Here is a 24,397-nt window from a genome sequence, read left to right as displayed (position 1 = left end):
TTATAATACCTAGCAATAGCTATATATCATGTCAAACTGGACATAACGAAGATTCATACACAAATATATCTCTCTGATAAAAGCTATGTGTATACCTAAACTGCACGATGCTGAAAGCCCTTGAATACCAGAAACTGCATAGTCTTGTTAGCTTGGCATTTTATCTAGTTTGACTTCTGCTAAAAAATTAAACATACCTATATTGCTTCTAATACTGCTTCTTCTAAAATGTAGATTTCCTGAAAGTCAAGGTCCCAAAATAACATTAGCAAAGTGTAAAAAAATATAGAAAGGGAAGACTTTCTAAAACACTTCCCTAAATCCTAGGTGACAGTCCTACAAATGTACAAGAGCTCCATATACTTAAATATTTTACTTCTGGTAAACATTTTCATTGTTTAGTAAATCAGAGAAGCTACATTAGGTGCTGTTTAAAAAGTAACTGCTGTCACTAAACATTAAAACTTGATGAACCTCTTAAATAAGACTGTTCTCTATATTCCAAGGGCAAATTTAATATAGGTATACACTAGTGGGATTTAAATTTACTATCAGAAAAACTCAAGCATATATATTCTTAGCAAAGTAACAAAAGCAAAGGTACATTAATTTACAGTGACAGGACATCCTACCAATTCACAAAAAGTGTCATGGTCAAGCCAAGTACATCAAGCAAGCCCCCTATTATTCTGATTTCACACTTCATGTAAGTACATCTAAGTATGCAATTAAAATTCTTAGTCCTAAAGCATCTCATTAGAGAGACAGTTCATAGCTCAAAAAGAAACATCCATTAAATACTTTCAAGTAATTTATTTCTCTCCTGTATCCTTGTCATACTTATGTGCTACAGAGCTTAATATTTACAAACGTTTGACCCAGATCCGGTTTGTTTTCTCTAATTCAATCATTCACAAAAACAGTTAACTCCCTGTCAGAATCTGGGTTTATTCCAAAGACTAGTTTTTAAGCAAATTCTTATTAAACTCCTTTCCTGAAAAGCTCTTTCCAAATGGATGATGACACATTAAATTAATTACCACCATTCTTCTAAGACACACTTCCTATACAGAGTATTGGAGCACATTGGTTTTATTCAATTAAAGGAGAAATGTGTCAAGCTTACCAAGATTAAGTTGACCCTGTTAGGAAGCCAAAGCTTTGTTAGCTTGTTCAGTTAGCATTCTATTATAAATCTATTATAACATTCCATTATAAATCCTGTTGTAAAAATTTTAACGTCCACTATTTAAATTGAAAAAAAAAACCGACATAAAATGCCATCCTACGATATGAGACTCCAACAGGCAGGATGCTGTGGAAACAAAAGTTAAATATAATGTTGCCTACAGCCAAATCAATGCTGAAAATTATTTGTGTTAGAGTACCCAGAAGCTTTAGACACTGACCAGGACCTGACTGCGACAGATGCTGCACAAACACAGAATAAAAATGCCTCTGCCACAAAGAAATTATAATCTGATGTTAAATGTTTTAAATTGGAAAATAAGGACAAGAGCTAATAGCCCGATGGGAGAAGTAGAAGGAAACAAGGTAACAATCTGGGTGAATCACACAGGCAGCAGTGTCAAAACACCAGCAACCTAAGGACTGCACTGCTAAGATTTTGTACACATCAGAACAGAGGGGAATTTTCACGACAGGATTTTGAAGGAGAAAAATGCCATTGTTTTGGGGGAGTTTCTATGACACGTAAGTGCTCAAATAGATTAACTCCACCAGAAACTATTTATTTTCTAAAGGCTGTCATAATCACCAAGCACATGATTTTACAAAGACTGAAAAAAGAGCATATATGCCTTGCCTAAAGCAGAAGCCTTCAGACCTATCTGAGTTAGCCACCAAAGAATACCACTGTATTCTTCTGACTGTAAATATGAGTGGCATGAATTCAAAGATATTTGGACCCTGTCTCTAGACATGTTTGGATAAAAAGTTGTTGAAACTGTTTAAAGAAGGCAGCAAGACTGTCAACTCCACCTCTTCTTTCCTATTCATACATATATATTATTTTATTTCTGTTATTCATATCCTAGTGCATTATATCTATGTAGTACTGTCTTAATTTGTGCATCTTTGAGAAGGCATAAAACCACGTCTCTACTGTGAAGAGTACTGCTATAACAGAACATACAGAAATCATCTCCTTTTTTGTACTTTTTATTATGTTTCTTTACCAAAGCAAAACAACAAAACACAAAAAGGACCATATAATTCTTGTAGAATAACATAATTCTGAGCAGTTATGTGACACTAAAATGTTATATATTTGAAAGCAAAATTAATTGTACAAATCACTAATAAATTAAATGTTCATACCACTGATTTTAATGAAATGTTATACAGTATTACATACAAATCAATACAGACTTTAGATATAAATTAAATGCAAATGGCTTTGTAGGACTGGACTCCAATCCACACAAAAAAAAAAAAATCAAAAGAAAAGTTGTAGCTACTGCTCTACTGATCATGCAACATACAAAATTGCACTCTTTTGAGGGTGTAATGGAAGAGAACCTAATAATAATACTATGGGTAATTTTAGTCTTCACTGAAAATATTTGCTTTTACAGAGGCATTATCAAACTTGTATCATTAAAATTACTTCATTATCTGAAAGTGTAGAGAAAATATTGTATGGTTTAAAAGTAATAAACCTAAAATATAAACTAATTAACAAAAGATGTTTTCCCATGCTCATAAAATTTATTTTTGGAAGAAGAGATTACTCACCAAATTGGCCATGTAAATTGTAAGCAGACCTCTCCTACAAACAAAAATGATCAAGTTAGTGGATACACACATACATGCATACATTAAATGATCACCATTAGCCATCTTTCATATACTGAAGAAGATGCAGTTGCATCTCAAGAAAGCTTTCCATAAATCTCTAGGAAACCGTTATGGCTTAATTATATATATTTAAATATTACTGCCCTAGCAAAAAAAAGAAGAAAATTTCCAAACAAAACCAGGTCACTAGATAGTGTTGAAGAGTGAGACTCCAAGCATTTTAGTAACAACAGTTTCTAACTATCAACTGGAAAGCAAGATAATAAAGTTTAAGCAAAAACCATAACAATTCTTGACATAATTCAGGAGCTCCTACGTTTTTTCTGGTTCTGGTCCCATCTTTTAAACTACGTTTTTCTCTCCAGTTTTCTTCTGATCTTTTTATATATTTTACTTTTAAGGTGTTTTACATGCTACAGGCAGTCCTCGCACTTACAGCGGGTTATGTTCCTGGAAAAGGTACTGTAAGTCGAAACGATGCAAGTCAAATCTGATTTTCCCATAGAAACAATGTTATAATAGGGGGTTACGCTCCTGACCAAGGGCCTGATGCCCAACTTTTTATAGAAATGACCATAGACACCATATTTAAATCAACTATTTAATCAACTATAAATGATACACACTGTACAGTACAAAGCTTTCTAAAGTGTACTGTATGTAAACAGATTAAGCAGTAACTAATGACATAAAATTTTATTTAAATCAGAAGGTGAAAAAACACCTTCATTCGGGTCATGGAATTCAGAGGGGCTTCTTTGGAGAGATTTTGGGGAGACTTAGGGCCACTTGATGGCTTTTTGAGAAACTGATCCAGGGATGTTTGTTTTGCTGCCTTCTTTTTCTCATTGTAAATTTCCCTGTAGTGCCGTGTGAGGATCCAGCGCTACTAGTAAAAACATGGGAGTCAATGGCGGAGCGCCACAAGTGCAAATCGCTGTAAGTCGAAACACGGTAAGTCGAGGACTGCCTATATTTATAGTGCACTGATTTCTGTCAGAACCAAATTTGAACGAGGTGCTGGATAACACAGTGTTAAGCACAGACATGTGCTGACAAGTGGAAAATCCCCAGAGGGCTAGTGAGCACGCCCAGCACATGCCCCATGTTCGACCCCACACTTGTCCATCATAAAAGTTCACTGAGGTAATCTGACTTGGCACCATGCGCATGCCTGGACATGCACGAGAAGGGACTAGAACTTTCCAAAAGGGGAGCTATCTGATTGGCCACCTAAAACATACTTAAGACCAGTAAGTTTCCGCCCACAGCAGAGACCAGCCCAGAGAGAGAGAGAGAGAGAGAGAGAGAGATCACCTGAGAACTTCAATCAGGAGACTCTCAGAGACCAGAGACCTGCTAAGGTCTTGGGCTGGTTCACAGGCCGGCCACCTGTGAACCCTGTCTCTCCACCACCACTATTCCCAGCGTACCCTGTCCCTGCATGCTCGCTTTCATCAGCTGTCGCTCTACTGGTATCGTTCTCCTGGTTCCGTTCTTTGTTTTGTCTATTAGTTCAGTCAGTCAGTCATTATTTCAACTTAGGGTTCAATTACTCGTTCTGTAACAACAGCTTGCATCTGTGACCTACGCTCCCAAAAAGGCATAAGTAATAAAACTGCATTGCAACAACCAAGCGTCTGTGCCATCTCCGCCCCACTAGCCCCCGCCTGTTCGTCCAAGCTTGTTGCCGTTAAACTGGAGCTCAGGACCGCTGACCGCCGCAATTTCTACTCGGCAGTTTGTAATATTGCAGCCCCAATGTTACAAACCATTTGGGTTCCAGTTGCATGAGCCTGAAACACATATGCTCTTGCACTTTAGCCAAGTGCTATAGAAGCAGAGGACAGAAACCTGGAACTCTGGGCTGCTACCCATGTTTGCATAGGAGCTATTCCCCAAGCACTTTGTATAAGATGTCACTGGTTTCCTGACAGTCCATCAAAGAAGCCATTTGCCCTAAGAAAAGGCAAATGCTGGGTCACGTAACATTCACTGCCCCCATAATTCCTCAGACTACTCTTCCATTCAAACTAGTTTAGAGCCTAAATCTCACTTATTTAAAAACTTCCCCTTTCATAAAAAATATGATAAACCATTATGGCTGTGAAGAAAAGATTGAAATACTTCTGGATTTTGAACACTCAGGGTTCTGTCATAATAAAACAACCCCAGTATTTATCTGCCAAGAATAAATGCTTGTAAGCCAATCTCATGCTTATTTGGAGCCTCACATGATTTATTCATGCTTGAAAGTGGTCACTGATGTTATTTTCACTACAATAACACCAAGTCTCCCAAGCAGTTATTCACTCCATGTGTTCTGGAACAGCACCTAACAAAGAGCTCCTTTCACTATGCAGGTTGAGAGTACCCAGCAGCTCTCTGAAGATCCTAAAATCAAAACTAACACAAAGCATCTCATAAGCAACTGGGAAGAAGCAAGCAAAAATCAGAGCAAGTGAGAATATCAGGTTAGATATCAGGAGGCGCTACTTCACGGTCAGGGCGGCTAGGGTCTGGAACCAACTTTCAAGAGAAGTGGTGCAGGCTCCTACCCTGGGGGTTTTTAAGAGGAGGTTAGATGAACACCTTGCTGGGGTCGTTTGACCCCAGTACTCTTTCCTGCCATGGCAGGGGGTCGGACTAGATGATCTGCTCAGGTCCCTTCCGACCCTTGAAACTATGAAATAAAAACAACAATTCCTACTGTCCATCCCTAGCTGCATAACACCTGTAATTTCTGGAAAGTATTTTGCGCATCTTAAAACCCACTCTTCTAAAAAAACTGGAATAAAACTCCAGGAATACTCAATCTCAGTATTTCTTTGCTGTAAAATATCTACAAATCCCGCTGACAATATACAATTCATCCCACTCTCATAACTACTTCAAAAAGTAAAACAGCTTAATGGTACCACCAGTGCTCAGTTCAAGTGGAACGTGCCTATGTCGTGGATTTAAATGTTCCAGCCCAGCTGGTAATACTGGATGGCATACAGTTCCACACTGCAGGTATTTTTCTCCCCCAAGAGCAAGCTGAAGAAAATCAATCTGAAATATTAGGGTTTAAAACTGTTTCCATCACTAAATTTGTAAAGCCCAGCTCTCAATAGTTAGAACCAAAACTGACTGAGCAAACTCAATTCCACTCCATCGCAGGGAAACAGGCCCCTTGAAGAGATTTGGGGTTCAGTCTCACCTGTGCCCAGGAGCAGCCTCTTCCCCTACTTGGGGCATTTGATTACCCCTCCCAACAGGACAGCTACTCTATAGAAGAAACAACCAGAAAAGGGCCTGTGAGGAGGTCTGGGATGAGTAACTCTACAAAGCCCCGAGATGGAAGGCCTAGGACTAAAACCTACAGTGAGCAGAAGCCTGCCAGAGGGAAAGCTTCAACAAGGAGACCACCAAAACCCCTGTGACAGTATGTAAGCCAGTGAGAAAGACTGTTGTTTTGAACTTTATATCAGTAAACCAGATTCGTTAAATTGGAGGGTTATCCAGAAAACACCTAGTTGACATCTGGTAACTTGGGCAGGGAGAGAAAACTGAAGTAGTGCCCTAACCTAAAGGCCTTCTACAATACACATGCACATTAGGGATGTGCAAAGCAGGCCGTATTCGATTCAGATTCTGCCTGAATTGGGGGACAGCGATTCAATTTGTTGATTTGAATCACAGTCCCAATTCGATTCGGCCAAATCCAAATCTGAAGATTCGATGCTGATTTGGAGAATCAGCAATTCTGCCATAAACACAGCTTTAAATGTTTTTTCTACATATCTTGACATACCAGGCATGGATCGTAAATACTGAGATGGTGGGATGGATGGAGTGTCTCAAAGGAGCACGGGGGGGCCCCCACATGCTCGGCAGCAGACCCAGAAGTGGACCAGAAGTACTTCCAGTCCACTTTCAGGTCCCTCACCAAGCATGCTTGGGACCACCCCCCAGCTTGATGACTGGCCACAGGGGGACCCCAGGTTCCCCCCCAGATCCAAGAGGCACCAGTCGCCAAGCCGGGGGGCAGGGCAGGGGTCCCCCACATGGTCTGTGGTGGACCTGGAAGTGGACTGGAAGTGCCTCTGGTCCACTTCTGGGTCTGCCACTGAGTGCGCTGGGCCCCCCCACACTCCTGTGGAATGCTCCATCTGCCCCAGCATCTAAGTGTTCATGAGCCACCTGGTACCTTGAGGTATGTAGAAAAAACATGTAAAGCTGTTTCTGTGTCCAAATCATCAAATCTCTCCAAATCAATTCAGAGTATTCCAATTCGATTCAAAGAGGTTAAAGGGTTTCCTGATTTGGTTCGGATTCGGAGATTCAGCTGCCAAATCGAATCAGGAACCAAAGCTTCACACAGTCCTAATGCACATATAGTCTTTCACTGCACGATCATGCTCTTCCCCTACCACACACAATAAAATGCTACCCTCATTTGGTATGCAGGATGCTGACCTGAAAGTGAAACTGGGTCAAGCAGTGAACAAGTCTTTCACCTGGAGAACCCTCACCGATACTGCATTCACTTCAAAGCCATCCCTGGAATTCCCTTCTAAGTTTTCTTTTTTAATTTATTTCAACAAGCTCAGGTCACTAGTAGGGCAAGTGCTGTGGGACCAGGGACCAAAGGCAAAAGGTGTGCATGAAGAGTGGTCACTCCTTAAGGACACGACCCTTGAAGCACAAAGGAAGTCCATTCTCATGCAAAGAAAGGGTAGCAGAAGGGCTGGGAAGCCCTCTTGGCTAAACAGGGAAATCATGGTCCTTCTTAGAAAGAAGAGAGAGGTGTACAAACAATGGAAGCTAGTGACAGGCCCCAAGGAGGACTATAAAACAATGGCCCACACTTGTAGGGAACAAATTAGAAAGACTAAAGCAGTGACTGAACTTAGATTAGCAATGGGAATCAAGGACAACAACAAGTCCTGCTTTAGGTACATAGGGAACAAAAGAAAAGCTAATTGGAGTGTTGGACCACTGCTCAACAACTCAGGACAGCTGGTTACCAACACTCAGGAGAAAACTGAATTCCTGAATGACTACTTTGCTTTGGTGTTTCAATGGGCTATGGGGGAAAGTCGTGCCGGATAAGGTACAGAATGAGGACAGAAATGACTGCCTTCCTACCATAGCCGTAGAACTGGTGTGTGATCAATTAAAGAAATTAGACATATATAGAAGTCAGCAGGACCAGATGAACTTCATCCAAGGGTGCTGAAGGAGCTGGCCAACGTCATCACGGAGCCCCTGGCAAAAACTGTTGCAAAACTCGTGGTGCTCCAGAGAAATCCCTGAGGACTGGAAGAGGGCCAATGTTGTGCCCATTTTCAAGAAGGGGAGGGGGCAGGACGCGGGCAACTATAGGCCAACTAGCCAAACTTCTATCCCATGTAAAATCCTGGAAAAATTCATTAAGGAGTCTATGTGCGATAGGTTTGCAAGAGATAGGATTCTGAACAACAGCCAGCATGGCTTCCTCATGGGCAGGTCTTGTCTTACCAACCTCATCTCCTTTTACGATCAGATAACTCACCACCTGGTGGATATTGTATACCTTGACTTCCAAAAAGTCTTTGATCTGGTATCCCACAATGTTCTTGGGAGAAAATTGGAAGATAATGGGCTTAACTGCAAGATGATTAGGTGGGTACAAAGCTGGCTATGGGGTAGGACCCAGAGTCCTAATGAACGGATCTGTGCCATTCTGGCAAGAAGTAGGCAATGGTGTCCTGCAGGGGTCAGTGCTTGGTCCTGTACTTTTCAACATCTTTATCAATGACTTGGATGAGGGGGTGAAGCGCTCACTCGCCAAGTTCACAGATGAAACTAAGTTATGGGGAAGCATGAAGATAGGCTGCAGATACAGGCAGATCTAGACAGGCTAGCAAGTTGGGCAAGTCAGAATCAGATGAAGTTCAACGCTGAGAAATGTAAAGTGTTCCACCTGGGGATGAACAATCCCCTGCACAACTACAGGCCTGGCAACACCAACCTGACCAGCACTACAAATGAAAGATACCTGGGGGTAATAATGGACCACAACATAAATATGAGTCGGCAGTGCAACACTATTGCCACCAGGGCAAATAATACTCTGTCATGCATCATTCATTGCATCTCCAGCAAGACCAAGGAGGTGATTCTTCCTCTGTACTTGGCACTGGTGAGACCCCAGTTGGACTACTCCATCCAGTTCTGGGCACCACACTTGAACAAAGAGATGATAAAACTTGAGTCCAGAGAAGGGCCACCCATATGATCAGAGACTTGTACGGCAAGCCATATGAGGAAAGGTTGAGGGTCCTGGGACTCTTCAGCCTGAAAAAAAGAAGGCTGAGAGGGGACTTGGTAACAGCTTACTGCTATGTCACGGGAGTACATCAGGGGCTCGGTGAACAGCTGTTCACCGGGGAACCCTTAGGGAAAGCCAGGAGTAATGGCCACAAACTCCTGGAAGACCGTTTCAGGCTCAACACTAGGAATCCAGATTATGGAATAAGATCCCTCCAGAGGTGGTGCAATCACCTACCCTATAAATCTTCAAGAGGAGACTGAACAGTCATCTTACTGGTGGTCACCTGACCCCACCTGTCATTTTTCCTGCCTGGTGCAGGGAGCTGGATCCAATGATTTTCCAAGGTCCCTTCCAGCCTTACAATATATGAATCTAGCCTCTGGAAAGGCAAGATAAAGCTTTCTGTTAAGACTGAGTACCCGGGAAATATCGGACACACACATTTAACCCATCTGGATCAATGCACAGTTTGTGGCACTCATATCCTCAAAATATTGAAAGGCTGCCTCTACAGAGGCAGAGGATGCTATTGGCAAAACTCCCTTAGCTTCCTCCCTCACTCACCTCATCCCCACAGCAAGATTCTGCCTGTCCAATTCACTTTAACTGGACACTCTGGATTTCCCTTTCATGGCAGACTTCAACTACTAACTCAGCATGCAAGTTTGTAGCAATTCACATATTGCATCTGTACATAAAATATATGTTGCCATGATGTGTTAGTAATAACTGCAGAGCTGTGAGATCATACAATTAATGGCATAAAATGTAATATTTCTAAAACTTTTAAAAATCAATTTTGATATGTACCCCCTCAGATCTGATTCACCTCTTCTGCCACAGTTAAGGAAAGGTCATAAATGTAACACAAAGCTATTAAATTTTATTATGGCTCAACGAGTACTCAAGAACATAACTGGTTTATTACACCACATTAGCCAAAATGAATCCTTATCGTTAGAACAACATCCTGGTTTGAATTTTTCAATACAGGTATTCTCTCTCTAAAGCACACATTTACATTTTTCTTTAAAATATAGAACTGTGGTAATTTGTTATTAACAGAGGGCTCGATTTAGGTAACTTACCATAACAAGCATCTGGATTAGCCAGATCCCACCCAGCATTCATGGAAAATGAAAAGACTTTTAATTGAACTGCTTGCTTTACTGCTACATTTATTCCTGTAAATGCAAGTGATTTCAGAATTTCCTCTTTTCCCCCTTTAGTAATAAAATGAACACTGGCTTAGAGAAGGATAGATTAATTCTGTGGTATGTAGTACTTTGAGCAAATAAGATTCTCACAGTTTAGTTAAATTAAGGCTGACCTGTATTTCACAGGCCACTTGTTTCATCCGGACACCCTCATATCAAATCCAAAAACTCTAATTAAATCAAATCATTCCTGCTTTTGAAAAACGAAACTAATGTAATGGGCAGAGTACGCGAGACCAAGACACCACCAAAGCCTAAGGTCACCTCAATGATAGGGAACCAAGTAGATAAAATAAATCCAGATAATCTCAGTAGGAAAAAAAAATCACACCCATCCTGCAGAGGGAGGCAAAAGTCTCCTAAAGTCTGACAACCTGACACGGAGAAATTTCTTTGCAGTGTTACTACATTTGAAAAAAATGGAACCTCCAAATTATCCTGTTGAACTAAATATTATCTTGGGGCATGAATAAAGATTCACTTGAAGTGATTTCAAAAGGAGAGGGGGAGATGCTGCTCCTGACCACATATCACCCATTATGTTGTAACTGTTACTTGTGCATAAGCCTGCAGTGATAAAAATGCAGCAAAGCCATTCCAACGTTAGCCCCAGTTCACCCTATATCATTTCAGGATCATGCACACGTAACAGCTAGAGCATAACAGCTGCTATGTGCTCCTGAGAAGCAGCTCCCCCCTTTTGAAACTGCTCCACACCATTACATTTGAAATTACGTAAACATAACATTTTTTCCCTCAATACATGACCCTATTGCTGTAGATACCACGTATTTTGATCATTTCATTCACTGGCATCTCGTAGAAGCCTATCTCCATCAGATTCCACATCCAAATCCATGTCTTCTGCTGCTATGTGCTTGCCTTCAGATGCATGGTCATGTGTGCAACACAAATCTGAGGAATTTGTGTGCATAAGGGATGACACAAGGGTAACTTAAACTCATCTGAAAATGGAAAACTTGATCAAATATGAAATTTCTCTTTCAAAAGACAGGCACTCCTTGGACCTTCCTGAATTACTATGCATTTTGGTCATCTTTGTAATTATTTATCATACATTGTACAATGGTTGATTGTACTATACAAAATCATAATTACCTTATGTCTGGCAACATTGCTTGCTCCCAATAGGAAACGCAGTAAGCAGAAAACCCCTGGGCATGTGAACAAGAAAGAGCAGCCCAATATCTAAAATAAAATCCTCTGTAATAGCTCAAGAGGACTATCCCACTTTGTCCAGTACCCTGCCTCAGGCTGGGGCCAAACTCCAGTGCCTCAGTGGCAAAACAGTCACCCAACAGACCTGGGAGGGGGGAATTACTTCCTGACTTCGCTGAAAATCTAAAGCAGAGGATTCAATTATAAATACTGATTTATTTTACTGCTGCATGCATTAATGCCATATCGAGGGCAATTTAGGTAATATTCTCCCCCGTAGTCCCCAAGGGAAAGAAACGAAACAGGTGGGATATAGATCTTAATATTAAAAGGGTCATTACAACGATCCAATCTGACCCCCTATACACAGGCCACAGAATTTTTCCCAGAGCTAGAATCAAACGTCACTCTTCAAAAAGAAAGCAATTCTCATCTTAAAGCCTCCAAGCAATGCTGGCCCATCCACGACTTTGGTAAATACCTCTGCAACATGGAAGTTGCATCTTATTTCAAGGCTGATTTTGTCCAACTTCACCTCTCAACAAGTTCGACAAGCTTCCCCCTCACCATCACTATTAAAAAGCTTCTAAATGTGCTGAAAGCTTGCTAAAAAATAATTTCCAACTATTTAAGTTGGTCTAATAAAAGATATTAGATTCACCCAAAGAACCTTGTCTCTCTATATGTCAGCATTTCAGTCCTCAAGATAAGAAGCTGTGTACCACAGGCAGAAAACATAGTATTCAAGTCACCTGCCACCCTTCGCTTCAATAATGTGAGTAAACTGAACTCCTTAAGCTTCAGGCTATGAGGCCTGTTTTCCAATTTTGTGGCCCTGATTCAGATACAGCAAGATATAGAGGAGATGGATAGCTTGCTCTGCTTCACAATCCTCCAGTGCAAAACAGGACTAAAATGACCTTATTTCATAGGAAGTGTGAGGGTCTGTTACTTAGAAGGGTTGTCCAACTTACTTGGCTCCCTGGGCAGGAAAACCTACATCTGGCAGAGGCTTGTCAGAACAGCTGAGCCACTAAACTGGTGCAGACTCAGAACGGGGGGAGGAGAGGGGGTGTTAATTCACCAGGGGGTGAATGCTGCCACCACTTTGTCCCTATCTTTTCCCCTGCCACTGATTTGAGTTGCTAGTGACAATCAAAGACCCCAAATTCAGCAGCGGGCAAGGCAGTGGGACAGAAGTAGGCAGCAGCAGCACAGCAGCTGTCAGCCACACAGATAAGCTCTGGAAGCCTAAACTTAATTCCTCTCAGCAGGCCACTACTTGAACAGTTGTGAATTAAGAGTATGTACAAGCATATTAGCTTGTACCTTGCAAAGAAGAACTTACCATAAATGCAAAACTATTTTTAATTTCAGGATTGGTGGCTGTAGCCATGTTGATATAAGGACATAGGTAGACAAGGTTCTTCAGGTAGATGTGATGCCTTTTATTAGACCAACTAAATAGGTGGAAAAAATGTTCTTTGCAAGCTTTCAGGCACAAACATCCTTCAGGCAGATTCTCCCTATACCCGAAGAAGGGCGTTTGTGCCCGAAAGCTTGCAAAGAACAGTTTCCCCAACTATTTAGTTGGTCTAATAAAAGGTATTGCATCTAGCCAAAGAACCTTCTCTACCTATTTTTATTTCAGTATTTAGTTAAGAATTGTTTTGGGTTTTTGAAGTCCTGTATGAACTTGTTCCAGGGTACTTCACACAGCATGTCTCCCCTTCCTCCCCCTAACCCCAGTATATGACACACATTAATGAACCTATCCTCCCCACTTCACAGCGCTGTTATCAAGATGGAAACGGTAATGGAAGAAGAGCAGGGAACTGATCTGTCTGGATGGACCCTCAATACATATCCTTCCCCTTAGCATTTGCTTTGTGCCACTGTGAAATACAGACTACTGGGCTTCATGGACCTGTGGTCTGACCAAATATAACATCTCTTATATCAAGTGTTATAGAGATGGGGGGGGGTCTGCATATACAACCATAAATCATTTGCTGCCATCTGCACCTTCAAAACATTCTTGTGACTTCCTGTCCTACTATAAATTAACGGAGATAAAGACTAAATTTCTGTCCTGCAACAAAACTACAACACACCAAGAATAACATCTGTCAGAGCCCTCAGGCACCTAAATCCACTGTTCCTAACAGGTGGAACAGAATCTGGACCTTAGACTTACTAAGACACTGACTATTTCCCAGGACATGCTTCACATGAGATCAGCACTTTGGAAAATTTAAAAAAAAAATCTTATCTCTGAACACAATACATGTTTTGTGATCCTGGAAAACAGAAATCTATCTATTGGACTTTTTTTTTTTTCTTCGAGGCGGGGGTACAGGTTTTGATTTTTTGCTGTGCTAATTAAATAAGAAAAATGTTCAAGTAACCAACATGTTAAGTTACTTAATTTGAATTAATATTATTACCTACATCAAGTAAAAGTTAGCTCTACCAAACAAAACAAACAAACTTGTTAAGAACTCTGGCATATGTGGTAATATAACATATGGTAAAAAAGGAAAAAAGCATGCATGCACATCCACACACTTATGACCTTGAAATGAGTCTATATTTAAGTATTAAATTGACTGGTATTTCTAAACAAATGTATAGAGAGGTCGAAGTTTTATAAGTCTCTCTCCCAAGTTCCAAATTATTGTCCAAATTATTTGAGACTTTGTTGCTTGCAGTCCTTCCAGCTGGATGCTTACTTAAGTTTTCATCAGTAATATGTAGTAAAATGCAGAAGAAAATGTTTACATTTCTAGACATTCCTCATGTTGCAGCTTTTATCACGCTAAAAACAGACAGAACCTCAAGAACATGCTAAAAATTAGCAGATATTAAAGCTACAAAATTCCATTATGGTCACACACATGCAGGTTATGGTTGACCACAGAAATGTAACTGTGAAAGTGCTTTACAATTACATATGGCGGATTAAAGAAAGACTAATTTTTAACCACCACACTAAAGGACAAACTCTGTGTGACCTAGGCTGCCTGCTAGGTTACTGTGATCACAGGCTCCTCACAACATGCATTTTTTGAGCATCCTTAGAAACATCAAGTCTTTTATGGTATCCCACAGTGATTGGATTAACACATGAGGAGAAGCTAACATCAGCTATTGAATAACATGATGGACAAATTTCTGTCCTAAGAGGGTAGTCTGTACATTTTCAGATGCCCACCACTGCATGCTGCATACAATAAAAATTGTGCATGTGCGCACGCGCACACACACACACACACAGACACTTAATTTAGCCTAACAAGGCTCAAGAGTGCCATGGCAGCCCTCTGAAACAACTCTCTCATACGCCTCGTTTTAATACTCAGCATTAGCAAACAGTTTCTTTGGCAAAACAGACCACGTGTGAGGCTGCTAGGCATGATATTAGATCACCTACATGAACTTTGGAAAAGAGCTGTTAGGAGGAGATTAGCCAAACAATGACAAATGAAGGAAAGCGAAGAGAGAGAGGAGGGAACATCACAGTGAGATTAATGTGAAGGAATTGTGAAGTAGGAGCTGCAAACAAAACAAATCACTGTGATCTAGGAAGTCTAACCCAATTTTGAGCCCAACTCTTGGAAAGCGGGCGATTGGTAATTCTGGTATTGTTTGATATCCAGAGGTCTAATTTTGGTATTGTTTGATATCCAGGGGCCTAATTTTGCTCCCCCGCTGCAAATTTGCAGCATGGGGAATGGTTTTTAGTTCCCACATGTGCCTCTTGCAGCGTCTCAAAGGGGTTCGAGACGTTGCAAAAGGTATGCGCAGCCTCATCTGGACGTGCCCAGTGACACCTTGGGAGAAGAGTAGGTGAGTTGATTTGCTGCTCCAAATGAAAGTCTGACTACCTAGAGCAAGAACTTTGGGTGGGTCTTTGAGGTCACTTTATCTGGAGAGAAGGTAGCATAATGCTTGGATCTCATCTACCCAACTTCCAATGCATTTCCCACAAGCAAAACTGTTTCCATTCCTGTCATAGTTCTCTGAGCATGTTAACAAACACAAGGACAAGAGAATACAACTGACAAATATATCTGGATTTTCAAAATGCTTTCAACAAATTCCCTCACCAAAGGCTTTTTAAAAAGCCCAAGATGTCACAGGACTGGAGGTAAGGTTCTTTTATAGATTGAGAGCTGGTTAAAAGCTCCAGTGGGTGCTGGCCCCTACCCTGGGGGTCTTTAAGAAGAGGCTGGATGCCTACCTGGCTGGACTCATTTGAGTCCCGTTTCTTGTTCTGGGGTTTTGTTGTTCTCCCGCCCTGGCGGGGGGTCAGGCTAGAAGATCTACTAGGTCCCTTCCGACCCTAAATCTATGAAACTATGAAAAGATAGGAAAGCAAAGTGTTAAATGATCACTTTTCAGGATGGAGGAAATTCAAAAGTGAGGTCCTGCATGGATTTGTGCTGGGCCCAGTTTTGTTCAAACATTTTTATCAATGGACCTGGAAACAGAGGTGCGCAGTGAAATATCCAAGCTTGCAGATAATACTAAATTATTCCAAGTAGTCAAATCCATGGACATGGAAAGAAGCTGTTGGAAAGTTGTAACCAGGCTAAATGTAAGTGGGAAATCAATGACAAAGGAACCTCACATTTTGACAAGTACAAGGCAATGCTCACAGTGAAAAATAAATCTAAATTATATACACACAATGCTAAGTTCTGAACTAGCTGTTACAGCCCTACAATGACTCCAAGGTGTCTGCCTCGATAGTTCTCCAAATACATTGGCTCAATGAGCAGTGTCAACCAAAAAAAATCTAATAAAATGTTGGGTTTCATTAAAAAGGGAACTGAAAAACAAATAGCATCATGCCAAATACAAATCCATGGTATGTCCACCTCTCGAATTACTGTGTGCAGTTCTGGTCTCCTCATCTCTAAAATGATGCAGTAGACTTAGAAAAGGTACTAACACGGGCAACCACAATGATCAGGGGCATGGAGCAGTTGTCATACAAGAGAAACTAAAAAGATTCATCAGTTTGGAAAGGAGGCTGAGGGGAGAATCTGATAGAGGTCTATAAAATCATGAATGGTGTAGACAAAATGAACAGATAACTGTTGCTCACCAAGTCCAAGAACACTAAAAATAGGGGGCTTCTACTGAAATTAGCATAAGACTGGTTTAAAACTAGCAAATTTTTTTTTCTGTAACACACAGTTAGGGCCCTACTGGATTCACAGCAGAAGTGGACTGACTGCAGCTCCCTTAATCTTGTAGGTTCCCCTTGAGCACCCCCCTGCTGCTGACTGGTGAAGGGGTCCAACTTGAGGCTTGCTCCTGACCATCAGGGAAGTAAAAATCACGTTTTTAAACTTGGCACCATTTCTGTCTCCTTGCCAATCATCAGCAAGCAGTAGGGCCACCAGGGCCCCTCAACCATCAGCGGCGGGGAGACAAAAACAGCACCAAGTTTAAAACCACAGTTTTTACGTCTCTGACAATCAGGAGTAAGCTGAAAGCGGTGCCCGTCCACCAATCATCCACGGGGCGCACACGGGAAACCTGCAAGATTAAAGGAGCCTCAGTGCAGCCCACTTTGACAATGAGTCCAGTGGGTCCCTACATATAGTTAACTTGTGGAACTCATTACTACAGGAAGTTGCAGACACAAATAATATAGCCATTTCACAAGAGGGATTACACAAATTCACAAAAAGCTATTAAACAGAACAGTCAAGGACGTTTAGCATCTCTAAACCAATGATGGTGGATGCCAGGGACAGACCACTCTAGACTGACCCTGTTCAGATGCTCTCTCTTTCTCTCTTTAAAACAGAGGTGTCAAACATACAGCCCATGAGCTAATACCAGCCATCAGAGCTGCTCTATCCGACCCACCAGGCTACTGATGGGCTACCAGAAGACGGTGGCAAAACTAGGGGGATTGGTCTGCCACAGAATCTGGGACCCTCAGGTGTCCTACTGGACATGGTGACCAGCTTCAGGAAGATGAGTGAGAGCTGATACAAGCCCAGCTGCCCTTCAGCCACTTCACCCATAGCCATCACTACTGCTCTACTGCTCCTCAGCAAACATCCCCAACACTACCACATGCTGCATACTCCATGCCAGAGCTGGAGCCCATGGGTACCCCATATGCTGCCATAGTAGGCAGCACATGGCAGCAACTCTAGCACCAGCATGAGACATGCAGCATAGCGGCAGCTGGAGCTTCTGCTATCACCACTGTATGTACCAGGAAGGAGCTGAAGCTGCAACCACTGCTGCCACAGGCACCAGGCAGGAGCTGCTGCTACTCCTGGAATAACCCCATGCCCCGGGCTGATTCCAACTTGCAAAGAGCCCCAGCGGTCCAGATCTAGTTCAGAGAAAGAGGCAAGTTTGACACCCCTGTTCTAAAGCATCTACTATTGCAACTGTTGGACTACATGGACCACTGGGATGTGATTACAGTCTTCATATACCTTAAGGATGATTATATGGAGAATGGAGATGAACTATTCTCTGTGGCCATATAGGACAGGACAAGGAGCAATGATCTTTAATTGCAGCAAGGAAAATTTAGGTTGGAAATTAGGAAAAATTTTATTATGAGAGTGGTTAGGCACTGGAAGAAGCTACCAAGAGAGGTTGTAGAATCACCATCCCTGGAAGTTCTGGTTTAGTCAGGGACAATTCTGTCTTGAAATGGGGCTAGACTACATGACCTCATGGACTAGGGACAGATATTCAAAAAGACAGAGCTTGAATTGATTCAAATCTTCGCAGGCTTGTCTAACCTGCCTAGGTTGAACTGATTTGCAGCTGTACAGACACCCCCTCTAGACTGAGGAAATGCAGGCACATGCCTGCAGGGGCTCAAGCTAGAAGCCAGGGGGCACTACAGCAGCCCTCAATTCCCTTCCACAGTGCTGAGCAGAGAGGGGGTGTGGCCAGGCCCCAGCAGGACACTGATTAAGGAGGGGTGTAAACCCCCACCATGCCTGCACCATCCCAGGCTTTTCCCCGCTCACTGTTCAAGGGGAGAGAGTGTTGCCAGCCCCCAGCCCCAGGCCACCACTCTGAGGCAAAGGGAGGGTATGCAGTGCATGCATCTGTTGATGATACTGAGCTTTTCAACCTCCCTCTCCCTGCTTCTTTATGCTGTCTGCAAACCTGACAGGCAAGGGAGCCAACAGGGAGCTGATAACACAGCATTTATCAGCCCACAAATGAAACAAAAGCCTCTCTCATTAGTTCAAGCTCTTCTTAAACAGCTTTTTCCAAGGAAGAAAAAGGGATATTACCAGTGATGTGTTGATTAGCTCCAAAAAGCCCTAAAAAGACACTGTTCTGTCTGTCTGACCCAGTGAAATTGGAGAAACACACTCACAGATACACCTCTCAGCATTAGCTAGCATACCACCTGCCTAGGGTCCATGGGGCTGGGTTCCATGCTGTGGGAGATAGGAGGGGTGGGGGTGGGATCCCTGCTTGCTCAGCAAGCCGGGGGTGAGGGGGAAGGAGCCAAGCAGTCTCTGCCGGAGCTTCGGCTAGAATGAAGAGGAGTGGGGCCAGTCATGTTCTCTGGAGCAGACAGTCCAGCCCAGCCCAGCAAAGCATCTGGGATGCTGGGGGACTCTGGTTTAACTTAAACAAGGAAGGGGTCTGGGACAGACATTGCATAAACCAGTTTGACCCAAATCAGTTAAGTTTAATACTACATTCAACCACGCTTGTCTTAAACCAGTTTCAGCCATTTTCAAACTGGTTTATGTGCACTGAACTTATGTTCTGTTACAGGTTTAAACCAGTTTGTGTATAATGTCTGTCCCTAGCCATGAGGTCTTTCCCAACCCTACTATTCTACAATTCTATTAAAATCTTTCAGGATAGGAATAATCGCAGAGCACTGTCAACTTGAAATATACTCAGCTGGGAAAATTAGTTAAAATGTTTTTAGTTATTGCTCCTCGCCCTGTATTCTCTTTACCAGGATGTTTAAAATTTTCCTTTTTTCCCCCACTTGTTTTCTATGCCTAGTTAGTGTTTAAAAGATATAATAGAAAACAACTACTTAGGATGAAGGAGTACACATAAGACAAAAGTAAAGTCAGACATTTTTACAATCTTTTAGTTCGAGTAAATCTTGATATTATTTTAATGGATATATGGATATCCATTAAAATAATGGATATATTTTCAGAATAAGGTGGGTTAAGTCACACAAGTTACTTGTGCCCCTGTGTTTTGCAAAGTATCCATATATACAACATTACGGTGTGGATCGCCACCACGTATGACATTAAACTTGCTCAGATCATAGTCCCTTTGATTGTTTCTATTTCTCTTCCTATGGCTTCTCCAAAATTAAACAAGCTATTAACCAACCCCTGGATTTTAAAAGTTTTTAGCCTTCTTAAGAGTGATTTACAGGGGTTTCTTTCAAACCTGTAATTGAATTTAGTATCCCTCAAAAAGCAAGGCTTTAATAGTACTGTTAAATCAAAAACATAATGTACACTTTGCTACAAAGCTCTGTAACTGTAACATACTCCTGAGCTGCAATTTCCTTATTATATTCTAGTCTTGGGCTCCTTCTAAGCAAAAACTGCCAGTCATGTCAAACTAAGTAACGGATCTGAGATGTGAGTAAATGGGTACTGGAATAAGACAACCAAACTTATTTTTTCTTGTGACCTATGTCAGGATTTGAACTACATATGGCTTTAATATACCAAAGTTTACTTTCTGGTAAAATATAGACCTGGAAAGTTTCCCATAAAGCAGGCTTGTATTCTGTAGGGACAAATGCCAGTATTTATTGGCTCAAATATTGTTGGGTATTCCAACAGAACTACCACCTTGGCTTAATTGGTTATGCATTATGTGGACTTTCCAACCAAGAACTACAAATAAATATCCTTTCAAATTAATCAAAGAAAAATAGAAATTATAGGGGAGAGGGAGGAGGAAGGGAGTATTCATTTTATTCCTGTTTCATTTGGGCTAATTTGAAAACAAAAATACATGCAGCTTTAAAGAGAAAGAGGAAAGGAAAGGAGGAGTTAACTTTGGCTTTAGTTTCTGAATACAAGCTAAGAAGCTAACATAATAGTCTGTAATGGCTCCCTTGACAGATTTGTGGTCTGCAAAAACAGGAAGAACATTTTCCTCCCCACTGTAAAACATACATTTAATAACCTGCAAAACTAAATAAAACATACAAATCGCAGGTTGCTCAAAAATACATAATCAAATCAAGAGATAAAGATTTATTTTCTTCCCAACAACAGTGTGACACCAAACACCGAGATCAAAAACTGTGATTGGGCCTCTGAAATAACAGAAGTACTACAGATGATGTTTAGGTTAGTAACTTTCACACCCACCAATTTCCTACTGACAGCTGGAGCCCAACAGTGAAACACTGGTGCAAAAGTTAATTTATAAACAGCAAGAACAGATAAGCTTTCAAAATAATGTGGGGAATAAGGCAGAGTCTTAAGCAGCATGTTTCAAACCTGAAAGAAACCAAAAAAAGGGTTTTGAACTTATAAATGCTTAAGAGCAACAAGTCTTACATGCACAAAAAGTGTTAGAACATGAAGTATATTCTTTTCACAAGACACAGGTGTAGAATCTAGTGCCAACTCTTTTACTATAATATTTAACGTCAAAGGTTTAAGACGCAACTAAAATAGAAAAATAGGCAACATTTGATGACGCAGAACAACAGAAAACGGTACTGTAAATCAGAGTTCACTCAAAGCAAATATACCTACTTACTTCTCCAATTTTTTTTCAACATATTTAGATGCTGCTGCTCCATAAAGAAAAAAAAAGTGAACTTCAATACATTATATTATTTTGGACATATGCCTGAGAAAGGGGATGAAAAAACCAGGTAAAGACAGAAGCCAAAAGGAAAAGTTACTTACTGCAAACACATTCCAGTTAGAAGTAGCATGATTGATACTTCCTGACTTTTCAACTGGTACACTAAAAGGTAGCATCTACATTTGAACTATTTCATATTCTATTCTTATACCTATTTTCCTTTATCCTTCCCTTTCTCCTCTTTTTTCTCAAAGGCCCACTAAGCTAACCTACAGTCAGAGACTGATAGCCCTAGAAAGACAAAACTATAGTGACAGCACAAGGCTTCAGAAAGAGGGGATTAACATCCTAAAAATTCATTAGCTATTTTTATTTAAAAGATTTGACTAGCAATTCAAACAGCACGGCTCCTTTACAAAGGGGCAGCATTTCTAAAAACACACATAATTGTCTGAAATCATCTTTTTAAAAAGTAGCAATTAGAAACAGAACTGAATAGCTACCTGCTGACTGAAATACAAGAGCCTCACTAAAGACTCACATTCCAGCAACTGAGAAATTAATACACTGCAGAAATATGGGGAAGTCCAAATAATTTTTTTTAACCAGACATGACCATGGATAAAATTAAATGAAAGTTCTGTTCTTCTGACCATATGACAAATGTAGATAGAATGGAGAAACTCTAGCTGAATTTTTGCAGTAAGTGTCCGGTTACTGGGCCTGTGCGAAGCAGAAAGTATTCAATTCGGATTCAGCCACTTTGGAGGGACAGTGATTCAATTTCAATGATTCTAATCACTGTCCCAATTCAATTCGGCCGATTCGGATTTGGAGGTTCAGCACCGATGTGGAAATCTGGCCATAGACTATAATGGGGAATCACTAAAATACCTATAACTTTGTCATTATTTTTTTTTTTTGCAGATTTGGATGAAAACAGCAGGGATGGTACCCCCTGGCGTGAAGCCTGCCAAGTTTCAAGGATATAGGTGCCGGGTTTTCTGTGAAAGTTCACCTCAAACTGTTGAAAGCAAAACTCGTATCAAGTGTGTGTTAAGGCAGAGCAGGACGAATGCATCAGGGATGGTAGCCCCTCTTGTGGGCATGAAGCTTGCCAGGTTTCAGGCAGAGCAGTGCAGGGTTTTTTGTGAAAGTGCACCTCAAGGTTCTGAAAGCAAATTAAAAAACCAAATAGGTGCAGATGAAGTGAGGAGGGTGGCACTCACTTCATCTGCATGTGGAGCTCAGGGAACCCCAGCAGCAAGAGATTCACTTTGAGGAACACCAGCTGCTCCACCAAACCAGGACCCAAGCAGGTACGGCGTGGTGTCACTACATCACCAGCAATGCTGAACACCCTCTCACTTGAAACACTAGTCGGTGGACAGGGCAGGTGTTCCTGGGCAACCGTGGCCAGATCCTGCCACACTTGGCTGCAAACTGCCTAATAAGCCAAGAGATTGCAAGGCAGAGGCTCTACATCCTTGGTGAGATAGGTAGCCACCGAGGCCTCCATACTACCTGCCTGATGGTGGGGTCTGGTGCTTCTGGTTGTCAACATTGAAGCCATTCCCTTGGCCCACATTGACAGTGGCTGTGGTGCAGGAGACTGGCTTGTGGTTGAAGTGCTGGCATGGGAAAGTGGATCCCCCATCTTCCACAACCCCCCACCTCTGCCCTTCTACCTCCCAGACTCTGTCCACAAGTACCTCCGTCCACTGATCAAGGGTTTTGCTGCTGCAGATGCTCCCCTTCACCCTCAGGTTGCACATGCCCACTGGCACATGGAACATACTGGACCGCAACAAATCCAGCCATTTTTTGATACCCTCATTCAGCTGCTTCACCAGTGCCTGCACCTCTGGTGAAAGCAGCTTGCCCCAACCAGGAACACTGATCGCCTGGAACTTCCCCATTTCATTCTCAAGCTCCTTCACCATGGAGATCACCTGGCTAAAGAGGGCATCACTGAGGCTCTCGGTTGCCTTGAGGAACAGCTTGAGAACCACAAAGATCTGGGAGATGGTATCCCATTGTTTTGTTAAGGGGGCTGCTGATTCCAGTTTGCCCGACCAAGGCCATCTCATGGATGGCCTTCTGCTGCTCGACCAGCCTTTCCAGCATCAGGTATATGGAGTTCCATGGAGTCTCCTCATCCTGTATGATTTTGTGCTGCGGAATGCTCAGCACTGCCTGCTTGTCCCACAGCATCTTGCCCCGCTTGAAGCTCTGGTGGAAGTAGCCTGCCACCTTCCTGCATTTTGAAATAAGCTGGCTGGTAATGGCAGCAGTGTCACCGGGAGTCCTGTCCCCCTCAAAGGCATCCCTGACTATGAGGTGGAACTTGTGTGCCACACAGCGGATGCCAACAAAGTTGGCATAACGCACCACCTTGACCATATTGACCCCGTTGTCGGTGACCATGAACCCGTGGGTGAGCTCGCCCTGCCCAACGAGCCATTCCTGTACCATGCGGGGGTGTACCCAGGGGGTGTGCAAGACAATCCATTGGGGTGCAGGAAGAAAATATTAGAACTTCTATTTATATGTATATAAATATACATATATTGTTGGTGCATGCTCAAAATTGGTTGCACCAGTGCCCTGTGAAGGAGAGGTAGGCATGATGTCCACCCCAGCTGTTCCACATGTCTGAGGTGAAGTGCAAGGCCACCTGTGAAGCTGCCTCCCACAGCTCCTCCCTCAAGTACTCCCTGCCTGCCTCATACAGGGAGAGCACCACTGTCCTGCTAAAGGTGGTGCATGTGGGCACTTAGTACACTGGGGCCATGAACACCATGAGCCACCTGAACCCTCACTGCTCAACAAAAAAGAAGGGCTGGCCATCCAGAGCAAGCATCTCCCCAGTGTTCTGGGTGACCTCGCTCGCCTTGAAACGCACCCCCTTTGTCTCTGCCTTTCCCCCACTAGTCCAGGGTAGCCTGCCTCTGCTTCCTGGGGACGGGGTCTTTGGAGTGCGGGGGACTTCTTTTTGGGCACATTCCCACCGGTTGCAGGCTGAGGAGGAGCAAGAGCAAGGGGATGCTGC

At 42.2% G+C, this 24,397-nt stretch overlaps 1 protein-coding gene across 3 annotated transcripts in view; it reads right to left on the bottom strand.

Moving 5' to 3' along the window:
• The window catches only part of TMEM135 (transmembrane protein 135), a 447,390-nt gene that overhangs the window by 318,168 nt on the left and 104,825 nt on the right, over positions 1 to 24,397 (bottom strand). For all 3 annotated transcript variants that reach the window (XM_019524781.1, XM_019524779.1, XM_019524780.1), the window contains exon 4: positions 2,758 to 2,791. In XM_019524781.1, coding sequence (XP_019380326.1) covers positions 2,758 to 2,791 — 34 coding nt within the window. The remainder of the gene's footprint in view (positions 1 to 2,757; positions 2,792 to 24,397) is intronic.

This window comes from Gavialis gangeticus, unplaced genomic scaffold (assembly GCF_001723915.1).
Source record: "Gavialis gangeticus isolate Ggan-Ray unplaced genomic scaffold, GavGan_comp1, whole genome shotgun sequence".
NCBI lineage: Eukaryota > Metazoa > Chordata > Crocodylia > Gavialidae > Gavialis > Gavialis gangeticus.
This window is presented reverse-complemented; position numbering and strand designations above follow the sequence as displayed.